The sequence below is a fragment of the Barbus barbus genome (genome assembly GCF_936440315.1).
Source record: "Barbus barbus genome assembly, chromosome: 16".
NCBI lineage: Eukaryota > Metazoa > Chordata > Actinopteri > Cypriniformes > Cyprinidae > Barbus > Barbus barbus.
Window position 1 is genome coordinate 24,917,259 of NC_136744.1, and position 22,807 is coordinate 24,940,065.

The 22,807-nt window shown below is 36.3% G+C and overlaps 1 protein-coding gene across 1 annotated transcript; it reads right to left on the reverse strand.

The window, feature by feature from the left end:
• Positions 1–2,990: 2,990 nt before the first annotated feature.
• LOC306882423 (metal transporter CNNM1-like) lies at positions 2,991–21,355 on the reverse strand (the record flags this gene model as incomplete). The annotated part of the gene is made up of 10 exons (XM_079437025.1): positions 2,991–3,055; positions 4,277–4,387; positions 5,412–5,516; positions 7,490–7,730; positions 8,284–8,429; positions 9,860–9,959; positions 10,863–11,032; positions 11,293–11,433; positions 12,671–12,814; positions 19,915–21,355. The coding sequence occupies 10 exons, from the start codon at positions 21,353–21,355 to the stop codon at positions 2,991–2,993; spliced, it is 2,664 nt and encodes an 887-aa protein (XP_079293151.1).
• Between the last annotated feature and the right edge of the window lie 1,452 nt (positions 21,356–22,807).

Here is a 22,807-nt window from a genome sequence, read left to right on the forward strand (position 1 = left end):
GGATCCACTGGTGAGCAGGTGATGTAATGATACATTTCTCCAAATCTGATACAGAAAGAGATCTACATCTTGGATGGCCTGAGGTGAGTACATTTTCGGCAGATTTTCATTTTTGGGTGAACTATAACATTTCACTCTGTGTAAAGCTATAACCATATTTTTAACTTTAGGGAGCAAAAGTTTAAGGATCTGACATTTTACAGGCACAGATGACACCTATATTGATAGGCCTTCAATGTAGAAGATTCTGACTTGAACACCATAATAAACCTTTGGTGTTGCTATATTGCTTAAAAGTGTTCATTTACTGCATTTGAGCAAAACCTTTGGTGTTGCTATATTGCTTAAAAGTGTTCATTTACTGCATTTGAGCAAAAATGAGGTGTTCCAAGACAAATTTGAGTCAAAACCTTAATTTATTGGTAGGTCAGGTGGTACTTTTCATTCTAAAATACCACATCGAGATTTAATAGAACATTTGATATTCTCTTTATATATATATATGTCCTTATATAATCAGAGCATCATTTTTTGTAAAGTCATACACAATTCATCAGGTGTTTTCAAATAGAAGTCTTTGTAAACTCTGTAGAAACATATATCTATTCTTCGGACAACTCACTGTACAGAGAGCGAAAGCTGGAGAGGATTTTCTAAACATCCTTAGCAAATACCCACAGTTTAAGGCTTAAATATACACGTCATTGAATGTGTTGTTTCAGTCGATGTCTTGTCTAAAGCAATCAGTGGATGTGTTTGTTTGGAGGGGTTGATCCAGACGTCAGCATGCTTCACTCGGCCCACCCTGCAATGCAGCACCATGACGTAAAAAGTGCTGCCCCCTGTTCTTTCTGTCTTTTTCTCTGCCAGCATGTGCTCTCTGTACAGTGACTTTAGCTCACAGTATTGCACAACACAAAGTGTCTATGTGACCTGAAAGCAAGCAGGCACATTCAGTTCACTCCAGATCATCAAGATGCAAAGTAACTTTATAAAAGGGGCTAGCTTGGTTATTGCTATTAAATATTAGGGATAAATATCAAGGGGAAAGAAACAGACATCCAGTGGTTTCCAGCCTGAGTCTTTGTGCTTTCTGTGTTCAACTTCCTGGTGGTGTGGTAGGTCACTATTAGCATAGAGGCAAACGAATCTCGCTTGTGGCCCAACAGTCTCTACATATCACCAGTGTCTGCTGCGTGCATGCAGGAGAGAGGTATTAACTCGACATACTCTGTAAAAAACAGCCTTTCATGCAAAACACATTCTATGTATAATCCCCTGGCATAATGTAATCATGTGAACACAGCATGCTGGGAATGTCATGGCAGTGAACCAGTGATGGCAGCTCAGACATTTTTCTGATACTTTGGTGATTGTACACTTCCGGTCAAGAGTTTGAGCTAGGTAAGGGATTTTTTGTTCATGAAAAAAAGTCTCTTATACCCTATAAGTATGCATTTATTTGATTGAAAATACAGTAAAAACACTAATACTGTGAAATGTTATTACCAATTAAAATAACTCTTTTCTCTCTAAATATGCTTTAAACTTGAATTTATTTCTGTGATGCAAAGCTGAATTTTCAGCATCATTACTCCAGTCTTCAGTGTCACGAGATCATTCAGAAATCAATCTAATTTGCAGATTTGGTGCTCAAAAAACATTTCTTCTTATTATTAATTCTTATTATTAAAGTTCTGCTTTTTAAAATATTCTTTGATGTTAAAATAAACAGTATTTATTTCAAATATAATTTTGTGTGACAAATATCTTTCCTGCCACTTTAAAAAAAGAAATCAATTTAAAGCATCCTTTCTAAATAAAATTATTAATTGCTTAAAAAAATCTTACTGACCACAAACTTTTGAATGGTAGTATGAATGCTATTTAAAAAGGCTTAATTTACAGGAGGTATGAAGCTTGAAGATGAAATTCAAGTAGCAGCATGCTTATGAAAGGAAACGTGGGTGAGATTTTTAGCATGTTGCAGTAAATTACTAAGTATATTGTTTTCAAAAGGGCTCAAAACTTGCATGTTTTGGATATTGCTTATGTTTTTATATATATCTGAGGTGACATTTTAGTATCAATGCTTCAAGTTTTTTCAAGTTATGGCTTGCGCATATCCTAAATATCTATATTTCATACAGTAAACACAATGCTGTTCTAATAATAGCAATAATAACACTGTTGTTTGAGAAAAGCATGCCGATATGATAAATATTATTTTTAATCAAATAAATCTATTGTCAAATGCATGTGCTTGGACCATTAGCACTGGCATCTGGGACTATATTTGAAAAACTATTGAATATGGCCTAAAATAGCTAAAAAGCAAAAAAGCCATATCTCTTTGTACACTGCTCTCAGCCGAACAGAAGTGCAAAAATTAAAGCAAAATGATAAAAAAAGATTCTGACAGAACTTACCTAATATAGGTATTTTTTCTCTGTCGACACCTCAGCTATTCAACAGAATATGAAATAAATGGGTCTAATCTGCCTCAAAGTGCTCTGATATCTTGATTAAGTTCCAGGCACAGCCTGACAAATACCTCTCACTTAATATGATAGAAAATCCCACAATAAACACTTTGTTTCTACTGAAAGATGACCATACTAAAGGTTCTGCCCTCTCATCGGTCAAACGGTTGGCTTCAGCTCTTCAGGCTTGTGCTTGCTTGCTCTGCCCGGGGTCAGAATGACATCATCACAAACCGCCATCAAAACTGTAGTATATCAACGGTTATGTAGCATCTCGTCAATGAAAAAAAAAAAGACATGTCTTGCTGCATGTTGTATGTTTCAGGTTTGTTGTAACAGTATATTCCAGAAGGCAAGGTTTTCTGATGCTACATCTGTTGTGGTGGTCATTGCACACTGGGTTGTGCTTTCTCTCACTCAGGATCCAGAGGAAGGCTGAAGAAGATTTCACATTTGTGGGAGAAGCAGGTGAGAGAGCAAGAGAGAAGCACACCCTAACTATGAATGCTAGGTCTTCACCTGTGATTGTTCAGGATTGTCTCCATCACGAGACTTCTTTCTTTGTTTGTTGCCTGGAGAGTAGAAAGTGAAATGTAAAATGCCTAGTTTTGAACTGACCTGAAAATTTGAAGTAAAAAAAAAAGCTGCCAACTGATAAGTATGAATAAGTGATGAAAATGTCTGATTGATGAAGACTGCGATTTAGCAAATAGAACATGTTTCTGGCAGGGTTGTGAACCGTCCAGAATTCAAGTAAAAGTGCTGTTAAAATTTCAATGCAAGTCCTGAATTTGAATTAAATTTGAACTGTAACAGGATGCAGAATTGCAATTTGAATTTGAATGTAAGTAGAATTAAAATCAATTGAAATTCCTGCTAAAAAAAAAAATAGTTTTGTGAGAGTAAGGTTTGGCAATACTTTGAATGTTAGTTTGGCATATTTGAAATAAAACATAACATTGAAAAATAAATATTATATATTTTCAATATATATACTGGAATTTAAATTAATATACTGTAAATGTACAACTTAAATGAATACACTCTAACTGTAATCGTTTTAGACTTTCGAGAAAGAATAAATAAAAGACAGATTTGTAAAAAAAAATAATTTATACGAAATTAATTAATATTAAATATTATGTATTTAATTAATGTAATAATTAAGAAAATGTTGATACATAAATCATATATATATATACAGTATATATATATTTTTTTAACATATAAAACCTTGAATATATATTATATAAACATATACAGTATAGAAAGCTTTACAAGCTATAAGTTTGTAAGTTATAAGTTTGCTTCCCAGCGAGGTATGTACTTCAAATACAATCTGAATTGCTTTATTAAAAAAAGTGTCTACTTCATGCATGAATGAAAGTAGGAAACATTACTGAACCGATGATGGTTGACTAGTCTAGTTGGTTAGGCTAGTCAGAAAGCCATACAAGAGCAATTTTTTAACAGCATGAATGATTTCTTGATAAAATTGTTTTTGCAGGAGCAACAAAGGTGGCTGACCCAGAAATATGTCCTATTTGCGTAAATCACATTGTTCTGAGTGACTTGTATTTATTTATTTTTTATTAATTTATTTGTTATTAATGTGTGGGCTGCAGTTTGCCTGGCTGGTTGCTAGGAAACAGATGGAGTTTGAAAATGCAGACTAAAAGCAGGTTTGTGTGTGTGTGTGTGTGTGTGTGCAGCTGTAAACGCAGATGTCGTGTCATTACTGGGCAGATTCACAAATCTGCGATTCAGTCAGGTGCTTGTCAGCTGATACACACTGAGTTTCCGGAGCAGTCTTTTCCCCAGGTTCTCATCCGAACCGCCCAGAGAGTGAGAGCTGATGAGCTGGGATGTAGACAGGTCCGTCTCCATGGGTACGGCCGTCGCATCTGAAATAGATTGGACACACTATGACAACGGGCCACGATCACATGACAAACTGGAAAGTCATTGGTTAGTCTCTTCTCTTCTCTTCTCTTCTCTTCTCTTCTCTTCTCTTCTCTTCTCTTCTCTTCTCTTCTCTTCTCTTCTCTTCTCTTCTCTTCTCTTCTCTTCTCTTCTCTTCTCTTCTCTTCTCTTCTCTTCTCTTCTCTTCTCTCAAACTTCATGATTCTTGATTTAGTCATTCCCGTTAACCTCCAGTCATAACAAGCAGAGCTGAAATGGACAGTTCTAGCCTGATGTCAGCATTCCTTTGCAGGTCATATAAACAGAGACTAGAGCTCATGCATTTCCTCTCCCTGCAGTCTGTCAAACGTCTCGCTCGCTGTCAAACAGTCACTCCAGTGTTTGAAAGTTTGGGTGCATTTAGTCAGAGAGCAGACCACCACCCTTCTTAAAGGAATAGCTCAGCCAAAAATCTAAATTTTGTTATTGTTCACACACCCTTAGGCCATTTTCTAACCTGTATGCTGTATTTATTTATTTTAAAGACATACAGATATTTTGAAGAATCTTTAGGAACCTTTTACTGCATAAAGGTATAATTAAAGTAGTCTATACAACTTCAGTATTAAAAACGATATTCTACAAATTCCTGAAGTCGTACTGTATAATAGCATTGCTTGAGAAACAGATAAAAATGTAAATGAATTTGAAAGTAATAAAAAAGAATATTCTTAACAAATTTTCTTTGTGTGTGCATGGAAACCATACAGGTTTGAAATGGCATGAGGATGAATAAATATGTCAAAATAAAATGAAATAAAATAAAATAAAAATAATTCATTTTTGTTTTTCAAAAAGTGCAGTGTCTACAGTGATTTATGTTCACATAATGCCCAGTCTCTTCTTTTGAGTTGGTTTTTAGCAGCTTTTATAAACATTTTTGGACTTACTGAGGTAAACACTGTATATTAGTGCATAAAATGAAGTCATTGTTTGGCTTCAGAAATCATTCTTCAGTTCACCCACCAGTTCCTTCTTTTCTCTCCACACGATTGTTTCTTATATATGGGGTGTCATCCATACGCAGGAACACAGAGTCACTGGGGCTCTTCTGTCCGTCTGACTTACTTCCTACAGGGGGAGCCAGAGAGCCACAGTCAGCTCATCACACAGGAAATAAACAAGACAGGAGTTTGTAGCACTATGCAGGAGTATCTGATTAAAAAAAAAAAAACTATGAGCAATCAGAGACATTTAAAGCTTTGAGTCCATGTCTTTTGACATAAAAATTCAAATTGATTTACCAAACACAAAATTTTGACCTGTGCTCAGTGCTAACATATAAAACAGCATACTAGCATACCACTCTTACTATTTCTGCAATATAAAGCTAGTATGCGATTATCAATGAAGCCACATTTCCTATTGAAACAGGAAGTTGGGGTGGATGTATTGAAGGTTGTGGCTAGAAGGGATACAGCTCCGACCGGAAATGAACAATGAAATACATTTTCTACCTATTAGATTGTGTTTTATTAACATCTACACCTACCCCAACCCTAAACCTACCCCTTACAAGAATGAAAAAAGTAGTAATTCTTGTTGTACAGTGTGACAAAAAGTACGCTGTATTGATGTGCGCATGCCCAGTAGTGCCACACGTATCCCTTCTAGCATGAACCTGTATTGAAGGCCTTGACCTTTTTTAAAACAACCAGTAGGTTTTAATTTTCATGACAACCTGAGATTAACCACAGTTTTTACTGAGGATGAAAGCAATGAAGACTCTTTACAATGAACTGTGGACTATTTCTTACCAATTCCCGAGTGATGAACAAGAAAATGATTCTGCATTTGTTTTTGGATTATGGAGAAGATCCCGATGAAGGATATGGATGGTAAGAGTAATTGCTTATTTTGTATTTTTGCTGCTGATTATTGTTGTATCACTCGATTGGTGGCATGTAGTATTTATGTATATTTCAGACTGTAAGAGATTTCATGTTTATTAGACAAAAATCAACACCTCAAAACTCATTTTATTTTTCAAAAGTTATGTCACACAATATTTTAAAGACTTGCTGTTAACTGATTGTATTTCTGTTTCCTTCAGGAAAGCAAATTGTGCATTGATCATATTAATAAACATGTAAAACAAATCATCTTATATATCTTATATAATTAGCATTTATACTATTATTTAAATGAAAATAAATTTAAATTTAAATTTAAAGTCTACATTAAATTCTATAAAAAAATTATGTAATATCTTTGGTCAATTTTTCATTCCAGGAAAAAAAAAACTTAAATATTTTGGATGTTTTACACTTGACTTCAAATAACCTCATAGCAAATTTTGACAAAAAGCCAAGCCGTCATGATTTCATGGAGGTTTTAATTAAAACTCAGACTCTGGCTGTGAAACTGCTGTCATATCAAGTTTTAATCTGTATTGCATGCAAAGTGTATTAAATATTTACAGCATTTCATATAAATGCAAGCATTGATGTGATATTGTTTAACAGTGTAATTTGATTACCCTGCATTTGATCCTGTGTACAGCCCTCATTTATTAGAGGAAACTGAACTTAGTTGTGTTTGACATTTCTTAGTGATTTCTAGCTTAAGAATCAGAGTTAAACCTTTTCACACAAAGTCTGATTAGTTTTAGTAAGAGGATTACAGTTCGGCCATCTGTCTTGTCTTGCACTTGGAAGCTGTGAGATACGTCCTAAATCCATCACATGTACCACCAACATGCATTATCTGCATCCTCGCTTTCCACAAAGATTACAGTGACTGACACTGATATGTCATGATTATATCTGAATGTATTCAAACTTATAAAACAACTCTTTTGCTGTTCCTCAAACAGTGGCTTGCCATTATGGTTATGCAATCGCTGCCAACTTCAGAAAAGATCAGAAGCCTTTGGAGATGAGCTCAAACGGTCTGTCATATAAACTTTTCTGACTGTTTCCTAGCTCCCGAGGAAATATATTTCAGTACTTTCATGTCAAACTGTTTTAATATTCACTTGCTGCCTGAAAAACAAGCAAGAGAACCCAAGAAAGATGCTGTAAATGAGAAGCGAATGCACTCACGGACGATGCGGTTCCTCTCATTAAGGGTGGTGGTGCTGTCTGGCTGTCTGTAGAGGTGGCTGTGCTGGTGGAATCGGGTCAGACAGGGCCGTGGTTCTGTCAGAGGAAGGGCAATGCTGTTGGAACGCGTCTCAGGGATTGTCATTCTCTCCCCGGGCGTTTGACTCTCTGCGTCAGGTGTTTGTGGAGAGCTGTCCATGCGTGTAGCTGTCAGGGCGTTCTGATAATGGTTACGAGTGATCTGGAAAGAATGGCATAACATACTGAGACATCTCATAATTCTATTTGATTTTTAACATATAGCATTAGAATGTCTCATTATTATTTACATATACATTATTTAATATTATTAAAATGTATTTACTTTTGGAGCAAAGCTAAAGAACACCGAAAAAAATAAAAACTTGTATATATTGAAAGTAAGTATATATTATGGTCATACTGAATTTAATGCTGATAAATATTTTTAATTATATCAAAAAGTAGTAAAAAAAATAATTATGCATTATTTTATTATTGAAAAAAATAAAAGGAAACAAATAATAATGTATCTAGACAGGATTATTTTCATTACCATAATAAGAATGAAATTCTCTTTCAGCATTACAGTAATGAGGATTTAGGTTAAAAACTTTAATGGTCTTAAAATAAAATAAAAAAATATAATACAATACTAAATACAATACTAATTTCTTTAAATATCGGGGTATGAAAATTAACATGACCCTGAATTTTCCCCTCATCCAGCTGTCTGAAAAACAGTTTTTGTTTTTTCTCAGCATGGTCAACTTTACCTTAATGATCTGTAGGTCTGTGAGCTGGCGAACTGAATAGTCTGGTAAATACGGTCCTCCGCTGATGCTCAGTTGACCTAGACTGCCTCCGTGGATTGTAGAATCTGAATGATTGAGACCACTACTCCGGGATGGTGATCTGTGGACTGGATCACACCAGTAGAAGTCATTCAGTTAATTATTTCTTTAATTATTGCCACAGATATCAAATTTTTCTTTACCTAGCATATTGAGAGTCTGCTTACTACTTTATATATATATATACAGTATATATATATATATATATATATATATATATATATATATATATATATATAAAATATTTATTTATTTACATATATATATATACGTATATTGAGATTGACTCCCTACATATTCAAAAATTCAGCCAAATGTACACAACTTGATTAGATTTATTTATTCACTGCAAAAGTGAGCTCTTAATGAGTGTTTAATTTTTTTTAATCTAAAATCCTTGAACCAAAATATTTGTACTTGATTAGAAATCATTTCATAGTAGAGATTATTTTAGATTTAAATTTTTAAAGGCACATCTTGAGGGAAAAATCCCTAAGTGTGCTTTTAAAATTAATTCAATACACTTTTAGAGTAAATGCACTTATATATTCAAACATTCAGCTAAATGGACACAACTTGATTGGGTTTACTTGTTCACTGCTTTTATTTAATTTTTAATAAATATTTAAAAATCCTTGAACCAAAATGGCTGTACTTGAATTGAAACACTGCATAAGATACTGTGATGTGTTGTCATATATTGTATCCTGAAATTAAGTTTATTTTGTCTTATGTACTGTACCTTTAGCAGATATTTTGCTTATTTGTTTATCAGTTGTTTTTTTAATGTTTATGCATAAAATAACTGGAACATTCTGCCAGTGCAGTAAGACAAAATGCTCTCCTATTAAATACAAATTCTCTTGAAAGAAGTCTATATTATCTACAAAATACTGCATCAAAAAAAATTTTTTTTCTCAAAATAAGAAATGCAATGCTAAAAAAGCAGAAAAACTTTTAGTGTTGTTGTGTGTTACGACCGTGATTATGAGAGCAAAAAAAAACAAACATATGCCATACACAGAATCTATTTGTGACCATGTAGATGTCATATCTCATTAGCAGAGGCTAAAGTACTGGATGGAGTGTTTTGGCATACAGTACGTGTTTGTGTCTTTTCTTTGTGTGTTTAGATCACTGAGAGATGCAGAGAAAACCCTCACCGGAGAGACAGACTATATGATTTTCATCCTTCTATAATAACATGCCAATTTACTTGAGTGGGCAGACAAGAGTTTCTCTCCTGCTGTAATTATCCGACTCTACTCTCCTAAGATTTACATAGCTGCTCTATTTAGATTTGCTGCCTTAATTATCTCTGGAGAGCGTTTCTGGAGGGGTCACGTATGCTCCATGCTCAGTTTTTAATTGCTCATTAATATTTTTTCTGCAGGAAAAACTTGTTCGAGATATTCTGGAAACTCAGGTTGATTTATTTAATGAGGCACTGTTCAGCTCCAGTGATGAATTCTGGCAAATATTAAATCAGCAAACAAACCTGTGGGTAGGATGGTCATGATAGCAGGTAAGCCGTAGTATGTAAATGGCCCATTTTCAAACTTTAGTCCCTCTTTTCCGATCTCTACCTCCACTCGACCCTGCAGCCAGAGAGAGATGGTTCACACATTTGCGCTGTTGAGACCTTTAAAATTGAGTACTATGAAAACTGAGAAAAATCTCCACTTACAGTGAGTTCCAATAGTGAAAATGCTTTTATTTTGCATGCAGTTAATGTAATATAATTTCCCCATACATTCTTTGATTAGCATAAGAGTTTGAACAAATATATATCTTTTCAAATATTTTTTATTAACTAACAAAATGCAAACTGAGGAAAATCGCATTTTCCTCCCCCTATATAGTGGGGTCCAATAGTGACAGCTTTTATTTAGCATTTAATTAATGTAGAAATAATTTTGTCATAAATTAATTGATTAACATAACAATTTAGAATTTTTTTTTTATAATATATTATTTAATAAAAACTAGTTATTTTTCTCAGTTTGCAATAATAACAATTTAGGAAAGTGAAATTGTTTTCCTCTTACAGCTGGGTCTTACAGCTGGGTCCAAAATTTTATTAATGTACTATAATTTTGTCATAAATTAAAAAAAATAATTTCTATAAATTAATTGATAAGCATAACAAATACAGTATTTGTTAGAAATATATATATATATATATATATATATATATATATATTTTTTTTTTTTTTTTTTTTTTTTTTAATGATTTAATAAAATTATGTATTTTCCTCTGTTTGCAATTACTATATGAAAACTGATGAATACAGCATTCTCTATAGCATTTCTCCACTTACAGCAGGGGCCAATAATGAAAACGCTTTTATTTTGCATTTTATTATATGTAATATAATTTTGTTATAAATCTGCATAACAATTTGAACAAATTTATTTTTTAATAAAAAATATTTTACATTTTTAAGATTTATTTATATGAATGCATTTTAGAATGTCTTTTAAAAATTGTAGTACTTTACCTGCAATATGAGGATGAAATAATCCACTGGCTTGTTGCGCTGGAAGAGGTAGTGCTTTGGTGATCGCTTGTTTTTCTCATCAAACTTGAGTTCCTGCACCACGCTCGGGTGCTTTATCAACCGCAGGAGGATCTTTTCTGAGAGATGCGTCGACTTAAAAGGCTCTACTTCTACCGAAAGAAAGAGAACAGAGAGGACAACAAACATTAATGATTTTGTCAATGAAACAGCAGCATTCTGATCCTTCATCATTTGTTGACTCATTGCACCAAATGAGTAGATAAACTAGATTGTCAAATTATTGTGAACACATGCTTTTGGTCTTGAACTATGTGCTTTAATCCTAAAACAACTTTCAGTTTCTTAACATTTCAAATTCTATTAATCCAAAACTATCTGAATTGATCATTGGGTCAAATATTGAGATTACCTGTTGCTAGAAAGCGATGAGTTGCGAGCAGAAGCTGTGGTGAAACTTTGACCTTCATTTCACTCTCTGACAGTTTAAATATGGAGAAATCTTGCTGTTTCCTCTCATGGTGAGACACTCTCCTCTTCGTACGGTTATCAGCTGCCACAACACAACAGCAATACATATTCATATAACACAATTTATACAGTATTTCACTCAAGATAATTGGATTGAATATAATACACTTTTTTGTTTCAGAAATGTGCATTGAAATGTTACTTCGGCTTTTTGGAGGCCTTAGGGTTTTTTTTTTTAGAGCCCTTAATTTTTATAGATCTTTATTTTTTTATAACAATAATAAAATGAAATGATTAGCCATACCCACTAAATGAATGAATGAATAAATAAATAAATAAATAAAAATTGTGGCAAAAACACACTTTGTTTGACCTGCACAACAATTTTCTTATAGTTATATATAATAACTATATATATATATATATATATAATATATCATTCAAGAATATAGGATATTCATTCTGATATTTGTTATTTTAGTTTTTACTTTTTTTTACTAAAGTTTTATTGCACAATTGTATTGCACGGTGTCCATTATTGCTAAAATGAAATGCAATTTCAAATGATTATGCAAATAATATTTTATTTGTTTTATGAAATATTATATTTTTTATTATATTATTTTAACTTAAATATAACAGTATTGTTTTTAGTAGTATTTAACCTAAAACATGTGTTAAGTATATGGTTACTGCTGAAGATTCAAGCTGAATCCTTCTTTCTGCTCCATAATCTGTTATTGCACTATAATTGCAGGTTCCCATTGTGACCATTTACCCCACTTTGGAGCTACTGGGATATGTTGTCACAAAAGGTCAAGATGGTATTCATAACTATAACTTATTTCCTTGGCAGAAAACCTTTTTCTTAGTCAAGATGTTAAGGTAAATGTCTGTACAGAAATGAATTCACTTTTCAAGCTAACTTACAAAATATAGTAAAAAGTACAAACCCTAGTCTCCCCCAGTATGTTAGCACTGTTAATCATGGTTAAATATGAATTGATAATTGCAGAGAACAGGCTTTGCCAGAAGATAATAACACAGAGTTCAATAATTATTTGCAACAGGGTCACACTGTTATCAACTATGCATGAGGAAGCAATAGGAATCAGGGCAGGTTTTCACTCAGACAAATGCTCTGGAATGGCTGTATAGAGAAAATATTCTTTTTATAATTCACTATTAGACTGATTTTGTAACTTTCAGATGTTTGAGTGTTCATCTGAAGCTTTATTATTGAAAGATGAGAAGATAGAAAAATAAATGAGGCCTAAGATTAGCAAAAGTGCACCAGAACAGAAATAGTAAACACTTACTGTAGAGGTCCGTTTCGTCCACAATCTCAGACTTGATGATTTCCTCGATGACGTCTTCTAGAGTGACGATGCCCATAACTTCGTAGAAAGGATCTCCTTCTCCTTCATTATTGACCCTCTGCACGATAGCCAAATGAGATTTCCCTTTACAGTGCCAGAGAAAGACATAGAAGCATTATAGCATGATACGCAATTGGCATTTCATTTTATACTCGTAATCTGCATCCTCATTTATGCAAAGTATATTAAAGCCAATTTCACAAAACTACAGTGCCATTAAATCAATCCATGAATCAATTAAGTTATTAGGCAAAGTATGCAAAATCAATAGTCACACAACTTTAGTAAATGAAGCCCTGTCCATTTATTTTACTCTTTGGGTACTTGTGTATGTCATTTCTGTTGCAGAGAGTCTTTTGAACTGTTAAACTGATTTGTCACATGACATAAAGAGTGCTTGAAATGAAGGCTCATGACGAGATTAACTATGACAGTTCTGAAGCTTCAGACCTGACCTTATGTAAAGAGCACTGAGGGGTTATGCAATGGGGTTTGGGAATGATGGAGCATGCTAAAAACCTGGAATCTGTTGCAATTTGCTATTTTTGAGTCTTTAAAAAGCTGCTCGGGCATTAATGGCTATTCTGACAATAGTTCGCATCTCCCTTAAAACTGTATTAAATTATGATGCCAAAATGTGAAATCTTCTATATTTATATATACACTACAGTTCAATGCATTAAATTGATCAAAAGTGAGAGTAAAACATTTGTAATGCCATAAAATATTTGTATTGATATAAAATGCTGTTCTTTTGAACTTTTTATAAAATCAAGGCATTCTGAAAAAAAATATATGGTTCCTAGAAAAATTTTAAGCACAGCTGTTTTCGACACTGATAATAATAAGAAATGTTTCATGAGCAGCAAATCTAAATGTTAGATTGATTTCTGAAGGATCATGTGAAAACTGGAGTAATGATACTGAAAATTCAGCTTTGCGTCACAAATTAATTCTATTTTCAAATCTATTAAAATAGAAAACAGTTTTTGTAATAACATTTCACAATATTACAGTTTTTACTCTATTTTTGATTAAATAAATGCAGCCTTGGTGAGCATAAGAGACTTTCAAACACATTGTTACATAAACATATGTGTATTTAGGCTACACACACACACACACACACACACATACACGCTTGTTCTGCACATTCACAATGTTGTAATGTCAGATGCATTTACGTATTAACAATGGCTATTTAATATTTACCAGAGCCTTGAGGAGTCATTAGAAACTAACAGTTGAAGTCTGGTCATTTCAACAGATTTTTTTTAATAAATTGCTGCTACCATCTCTGTTAGAGATATATTCATTCATATCTTTTTTTGTACATATATTCTCTATCTTTTATTTGTTTAATTATTTTCATTTGCTGTAATTTGTATATTTTTCTTTTTCTATTTTTCTTCTTATTTATATCCTTTATTGTTGTAATATCTAGTTTAATTTCTTCTCATAGTAATTTGTAACTCTACTTATTATTCAACTTATTTCTTAGGATAGAATTTTTTTTCTTTCTTTTCTTATTACTACTTTTATAATATTTGTATTTTAATATATAGTCTATTGCATTCACTACATGTCGTACTGTGTATGATTGTGTATGTGACCAATAAAGTTGAACTTGAACTTGAACTTGAAATCTCTCAGAATGCAATGCAGCTTTGCCAACAGTCTGTTGTTGAAATATGGGGCTTGTTGCTGCAGCAAATATCTCATTTCACATGCAAAGAGGGCACTTACATCGGAATCTTAAAGGAACATAAGCAAAAAAAAAAAATAGTCATAAAATGTATATGACCCTTTTAAAAAGCTTGAAATATGAAGCACGATCAGTGTTGCTTATACAATATTGTTCACTGAATTCCCAGACAGAAGCTCTTTGCAATGGAACAAACGAAACATCCCAGCACTTCTGTTAATCATCAGTCAGTCAGATTTGGAATATAATTTCAGACGGAGAAGATTAAATATATAATCCTCAACCTTTGGATAGAGAGAACCTAACGGACAGAAGCCTCTCTTACGCTGTGGTCTCCATGGTAGCGGCACAAGCTGAGTGAAGTGAAGAATTCTGCAGGAGTCAGGTGGAGAGCAAGGGCAATGCAGCACTCGGCTCGATACACCTCAAAGCTGATGTTCAGGGAACCGCATTACATCACTACGCTATTATATAACGCGCACGCATGCACGCGGAGCCAGGGGGTATGTGAGCCCACGCGGACGTCCCTGCGATTCCCTCAGCTGCTGTGCCAAGCAAATTAACTCGTTAAAGCTAGCACTATACTCTACTCATGTGATGCATGGCAGAGCAGTATGGTGGGAAATGCTAAATAAAGCACAGTGTAGCTGAAAATGGAATTAAACACACAGAAGGAAATGCCTGACTGATTTCTAAATACAATCCAATAGCAGATAGAGTTTGTCCTAAAAATGCATAAGCAAATAAATGCATTCATTTTTATAAATTTTAAATTTATAAATACAATTTTATTTCTATAGTTTTTTTCCATACTATGGAAGTCTATGGGGACCACAGAAGAAAAAACCTCCTACAGGTCTGGTACAACTTCAAGGTCTGATTATTCATGTAGAATACAGTTTGAGGTAGCGATGCAGGATATCCGATATGCCGATATTATTCATCTAATTTTGGCCGATACAGATGCCGATACCGATATATTTCCTTTTGCATGGAAACAACACCAAGTCTCTCCTGTGCAGAAATTATAAGCAAAATATTTTTTTACATTTTGGTTAGTTTTTAACAAGAACTTATGGTTAAGGTTTTTTGACAGTACATTGAAGCTTTGAAAATAACTATAAATAAATTATATCAATCGCTGCATTTCCCCCCCAGAAAGATACTGTTACGATGCTGTGCGGAACAAGGAGCGCACGACGAGAATAGACAATAACACTTTCTTTTAATCAAGAATCCAGGAGCAGAATACATTCAAGGGAGTGCACACACATCAATAATAGAGACAATAACCGACAGTGAGACTAACTAACACAGGAACTTATAAAGGGGCAGATAATTGGGGAGGACAGGTGAACACAATGACTAATCAAACTGAACTAGGTCAAAGGGGAAAACAGAAAACCCGACATGGAACAGTCACAGGGGGAAACAGAAAACCCGACATGTAACATTTCGCCCCCTCCCGGCAAGACGTGACCTCACGTCTTGTCTTGACCTCACGCCGTAACATAGCAACTGAGGAGGAAGGGTGGGGGCTCTGGAGGAGGATGTGGAACAGGAGGGTGGCAGGGAAAAAACATAGAGTCCAAACAATAAGTCCATGGGGGTGTGGAGGGTGGGAGGAGCCAAGGGGGAGCCAGGAACAGGAGGAGCCAGATGACGACCCAGGCCACAGTCAAGATGGTGGCCCACGGGGAGCCGACGGAGGGAGGAGCCATGGTGGAGGAGTGACCGCCGACTCCATGGGGCCGACCCACGGCGGCGGAGCAGGTGGTGGTGGAGCCCGAGGTGGAGACAGAGAGCCGAAGAGCCAGGGTGACGCCGAAGATCCGGAGGTCCAAGGCGGAGCAGATGTCTTCGGCGACCTCGGCGGAGCGACAGAGGACATAGGTGGAGCAGGAGGGAAGGAGGAGCCCAACGGAGCCGGAGGGACGAAGGGACGGGGAACAGCCCAAGGAGAGTAGTCCTGAGGTGCAGGTAGGGGGACGACTGACCAATGCGGAGCCAGAAGGACGAGGGAGCCCGGTGGAGCTGGTGGGCAGACGGGATCCGGTTGTCATACATATTAAAACTCCTTACAGAACGGCGTTTGGACCCGGGTGAGGCTGTCACTGCTGCCGCTGCACATGCTACTGTTTATACACCGAATGCGTCATTCTGTATGTGCTTTCACAGATTAAGTGCATCGATCTAAATCAGTGAATCTAATCATCATTCAGACAAAACTTTGCTTCAAGAATGAGCCACACTGATGACATAATCTAATCCCTAGCACACCCTGAGCACATGTGAGTTAACATATTGTTAACATATTCCTCTTATCGGCAAGACATATTGGCATAATTTCTCATATCAGGCCGATGCCGATATTTGCATTTAAAGTCATTATTGGCCGATTCCGATATCAGTCCGATAATATCGTACATCCCTAGTTTGAGGAATAGGAATTATGTAGCTGTTGATCCTGAAATTTGAGGGGCCATACACTTTAGGGGCCAAGCCCTAAAGGTCGAAGGCACCTATTTTGTTTCCTTTGGTAGAGTCTATGGCAACTCCCTATAACTCTCTATCTCCACCAACAGTTAAAAATTTCACATACATTTTAGCTGATAATTTATGAGCTGGATAGAAACTAAATTCTCTCCTTTCATTCCCTGGCGTGGTTTAAATTTCTAGATTTATTGCCATTTTCTTCTCTCTCTTATCTAGTTTGGCCAGTTTTTGAGCAAAGCGAACTATTTTCAGACAAACCCTGAGCCTTTGGATTGTTTGTTGTTTTAGCACCATTTTCAACATAAACCCCAGTGGAATCATTAGCAAACATCAATGGGCATGCCACTAATGTTCTTGGTTCTTTTAAAATGTATTTGTATCCGCTTTTTGTCTTTATAGGACAGACCAGCAGAGTTAGAAGAGGAAACATCAGAGAGAAATGAGACTGCCAACCAAATCATGATCTGTCAGATGCTGTGTGATTTCTTGTTTCTAAATTTATCACATAGCTTAAACTCTGCCTATGTTTGAATACTTTTGATGTTTAAAGGGATAGTACACACAAAAGTGAAAATTAATCAAGCAGATATTTTGAAAAATGCCTCTGGTTTTTCCTCCCAATGAAAGTTTGGGGGTTTAAAATTTCTCATTTTTGGTCCAAAGAATAAAGTATTACAGTTTTGGAGAATGTACCTGTTGGGTTGAACTGGGTAAAGTAGCAAATTGTAAATAAGTGTATGTTTGAAATTTAGCATTTTATATCTATTATGAGCTGAAAAGAATAATAGCTTTTACTATTTTTAAAAGTACAGATACACTTAGTTTTACCACTTCAGTAACTTAGTCTTCAGAATAAGGTCATTTTATTCAGCTTCACCTTTACCTGCTGTTCAGCATCTGCCTTACTTCACTGAGTGGAGAGGGAAAGGTTGAGCCTGCATATTTCATAATTCCTGCTGTAATATGTTCACTAGAGGCAGAAGCTTCATGCTGAGTGCTCACAGTGTGAGGAAGCAGATTCTCTTCTCTCTCGCTCTGCTCTTTTTTTCGATATGGTCCCAAGCTGAGACACTGATTGGACCAAAAGGTCACTGCTGCAACTAAGCTGCCCTGATGTTTCTATACAGACAAGCACTTGGATTTAAAGGGATAGTTCACCCAAAAATGACACTATTTTTCATTTACTAAACCTCATGTCATTCCAAACCTGTATGTCTATACACAGCTAAACTGCATGTTATTTTTCCATTTTATTTTTGGAGCTTATAGAATAGTTTTCAACATCAAAAATGATGATGGAAATTTACTCACCCACAGGTCATCTGGAATCAACAGTTTGAAGTTAAAAACATCTCAATGATGGATTTGTTTCATGCAAACACACAGATTTTCGCTTCACAAGATATTAATTGATAGACTGGATTTGTGTGGATTACTTGTGGATTATTGTGGTGTTTTAATCAGCTGTTTGGATTCTCATTCTGACGGCACCCATTCACTGCAGAGGACCCATTGGTGAGCAAGTGATGTAATTCTACAGGTAGATTTCTCCAAAACTGTTCTGGCAAATTTTCATTTTTGGGTGAACTATTCCTTTAACAGCTGCAGTCACTGTGAACTGTCATAAAAGAGGTGTATAAAGATTCTTAAACATTTCCTTGAAAAAAAATACTGTAACAACATACATCCTTTACAGTTCCATTTAAATGGAGTGATTACTGAAAATTGAGAGCAATGCACTACTAGGTAAACTTTGACCTCAGTTCTAAGTTTAATGAATTCTCTCAGACAGTTCTGCTGTGTGGTGGAAAATAAATTCAAGTCTTGCACAAAGATTAAACTCAATCCAGGGTTAAAGTGCAATGCGGTGTCAGTTTGTAGTGAAAATCATATTTTTGGTCTGGATGTTGCCTAAACTGCCCTGGATTCCTGTGGCGGTTATGGAACTGATACTGTTGATGATCCCTTTACTAAATCTACTGCGTACGAACATAGTGCCCTGTGGGGAAGGTAAATCCGGTGAATCTTGTACCCTGTGAGAGTGGTACATCTGACAGGTTACTGCATTACAGCTGAATTATGGCACTCTGCTCCCTGCTGTTACTGCGACTCTGTGCCTTCACAGAAAACACCATGAATCTCAATACGACATTATTACATAATTGTTACTGTGATGCAGTAAAGGCCAAAGTATGATATCATACCAGGTGTCAAAACGCATCACATCACTGTCTAGACTTTGTGCAGGGCAGGATCAAGAAGAAATGGTATGCATCCTTGCATTCCACACAGGTCAGTGCTTGGCATGAGTAATTCATGGATTTTCAGTAAAAGGTGTGTAAAATATGACTAATACGAACTCTCTGGTGAACAGTAAGCAATGATGACAGAATGAAAATGGTTGCCATGGGAACAAATTCAAATTATTTGAGTCCAGCTGCCAGCCTCTCTGCAGCTGAAGCGTGCAATGCGTGATGTCAAAATAAAGTATTATGTGTGTGTGTGAGTGTGTATAAACATACAATTATTATATGTATTATATGTTAATTACTATGTTACATTATCACAATATATTATATGCGTTATTATATGTTATAGACTAGATTTATACTTTCATTTACAATTCCATAATTTCAAAGTACAATATGTTCTCCCATACACTGAAGTTATTGAACAGTTCACCCAAAAATATATCATCTTCATGTTTTTGCATTCTTAATTGTATGCACATCTTAATTCTGTGTGGAATGCAAAATAAGATATTTTGAAATGTCGCTAGTGTTTTTTTTTCCTCCATACAAATGAAATTTAATTAAGTCCAATGTTTTATTAACATGATCTTTAAAAAAATGCATACAGGTTTGGAACGAAATGAGGGTGAGAAATGGTTTTTGTGTGAATCACCCTTTTTCACACTGATTTAAACGTTTTTTCCTGTTGTAACTTTACACAACCGGAGTCCTAGGATATGCAAAGATCTTACCTTTCTTGAATTGCTCCAGCATTGCATCCAGTTTGGTGTCGTTAAAGACATAGTGCAGCGGGTGCTTGTAGAACTGAGTGATGGTTTTTAACGGGGTGCAGTCATCTGGATCAACAAAGGCCAGATCTTTGACGAACAGTATATTAACAATATTAGACCGTTCGTTCTCAAACACAGGAATGCGAGTGTATCCGCTCTGCATCACGTCTGACATGGTGTAGAAGTCCAGGATGGCATCCGAGGCCAGCATGAAGCAGTCATTGAGAGGTGTCAGCACATCCTCAACCGTTTTGCTCCTGAGTTCCAGAGCTCCCTGGATGATGTTCAGCTCTTCTTTCACCAGGTCATGATAAGGGTCGGAAACTCTCAGCATAGCCAGTAACTTCTCACGGGTGTAGAAGTTGCTGATTTCCTGGTGCAGCATATTGTCTAGGAGTTTGCTGATGGGATATGTGATGGGGAAAGTCAGCAGCATCAGCATCTTGGTCAGCCACACGGTCTTGGACGCGATAGCCAGCCCGTGTCTGGACGCAACGGAGTGCGGCAGGATCTCTCCGATGAAGAAGATGAGAAAAGTACACGCCGCAGTAGAGACGGGCGTCAATCCGAGGATCTGGCACATCCAGACCACCAGGAAAGTGTTGGTGAGCACGTTGCACAGCACCAAGGTGCACAGGACGTAGTTGCCGTGTTTGCGCACCGACTCGATCTTGTGCGCGTACTTTTGCTCCTTGTCCGTGCCGCTGTTCTGCAGCACTTTGAGCTCCACCGGGTCCAGCGCGAGCATGCTAATCACCAGCCCGCTGAAGAGCGCGGAAAGCGCCAGAAGCAGCACCGAAAGACCCGCTTGTAGCCACCCGCCCGTATGCTGCGGCCGCTCCACCACCGCCAGCCAGAAGTCGCGCGTCCGGTAGTGCTCCCATTTGATCCCGTCAAAGGCGCACATGGAGTAATACTTGATGTTCTCTCCTCTCCGCAAGTCTTTGGCGAGCAGCTCCACTAGGATGGAGTTCTGGCTGGAGGCTGACTTGAAAGATCCGAGGAGCTCTATATCCGAGCTCCTGGCGCTCTCCTCCACGCACAAGTTGTGTTTGGGATGCACCTGCCCCTCTCTGCCTGGCTCCGGTTCTTCTATGAAAGCGATCCACGGCGCGGCTGTGCTGCCGGCGCTGCTGACAGTCCGGTTGAGCCTCTGCGGGGATGCTGCATAGTACACGCGTAACATGAACCGCGTCCCTTCGGTGGCCTTTAACAGCCCATCCTGCACGGACAGATCTCCTCCCGTGTCCTCTGGTCGGAAGCCCAGCAGCCCGTGGCTCGGTTTGGGGAGAGCGGAGGCGATCAGGAGGAGCAGGGGCAGGAGGCATGGTCCGGGGATGCGGTGCGGGAGGAGAGCATCCGCAGCATCCGCAGCCATGATGAGTGGGTTGTAGAAGGACATTGGCGAGCTGGATCACGTGGCGATGACACACACCCACGGACACACACATCGACTCTGTTTGCCGAGTCAATATAACAGCTGGAGTCTCGTGTAAATAAAAATGACACCGCAGTGACGTCATGACGCTTTGCAGGGCTGCAATACTGTAAGGAGCAAACAGGAAATATGTAGGCTACAGTCAAGAAGAACAGGCCAAAACACCCAGCCAGAGATTATGTGATACGATTAATGTTTATTTTACCACTGTAAACCCAATAAGCCGGTGGACAGATATATAAACATAGAGAACTTTTTTTTTAAGCATTTTTCATTTAATATTACATTTAATAATTAACATGTAATATAATATAATATTGTATAGCAATACAAGTTATCAAATTATTACTTTAAAGGATAAATTATTAAAGTACTCTGTATATATATATAGCCTATATATATAGTGAATCACTAATTTTGTATTTAATAAAAGTAAAATTATTATTATTATTATTATTATTATTATCACCATATATTCTTAGTGAATGTCATGCAATATTTGTCCTTGTGTAAATACAGGTAGCCTAACGTATATTAACGAATACCTCATTTAGGCTACTTACTGTCCAAAAAGGTAATAGATGTTCTATTAGAACATCTATTTCAAACTTAATGCAAACTTTACTTTTATGTGGAATAAAAGTTAACGAGTCATGACGAATCTTCGCCACAAGGTGGCACTATATAACAATTTGCCTTAACTTCGAATGCCACTGAATAATGGAAACTTACAGACAAGTGATATTGTTCTATTTTGCTAATGATATAAAATTTTATTTTTTGCAAAACAACTTAAATAATATAACATAAATAGTGGCATGACTACAACATATATGTTTAAGAAATGGTCAATGCTAGTTTATTTTATTGTATTTATTTATTTTAAGAGAACGCTTGTTCGGTGGTTCTACATATAGGCTAGTATTCAAAGACACACACACACCCAAACGTATAGGAAGACATCATGATGTGTATCAGTAACGTTTGCAGATATTAAACATCTATAAGATAATAAATCACATTTTGTAATACAAACTTCCAGTATTTGCATTTCCAGCAGTTGTCGTTCCCAAAAGCAAGAAATTCGTTCTGTGGGATTTTTGTCAAATCATTTCGAAATATCAAAAAACTCCCTTCGCCAGAAGCGGGGTGAAACAATAAATTGTGGTCTCGTAAACACTTTTATCCCCTGGGTGTTTGGAGCCAGGCCTCAAGCAGACAGCCAGTGGCACAAATAATAGACAACAGTTTATGGGTAAGATAAAGCTAAGAGAAAAAGAAGAATTTGGAGATGTTTGGCTGTGTGTGCTAACCACTTTCGTCTGCTCAGCATCACTCGCTTCCACCTCGTAAATCAGAGACAAATATGTGGAGTTTTTTTGTTTTTTTTCTCCCTCTTATTGCCCACAGCTCGTC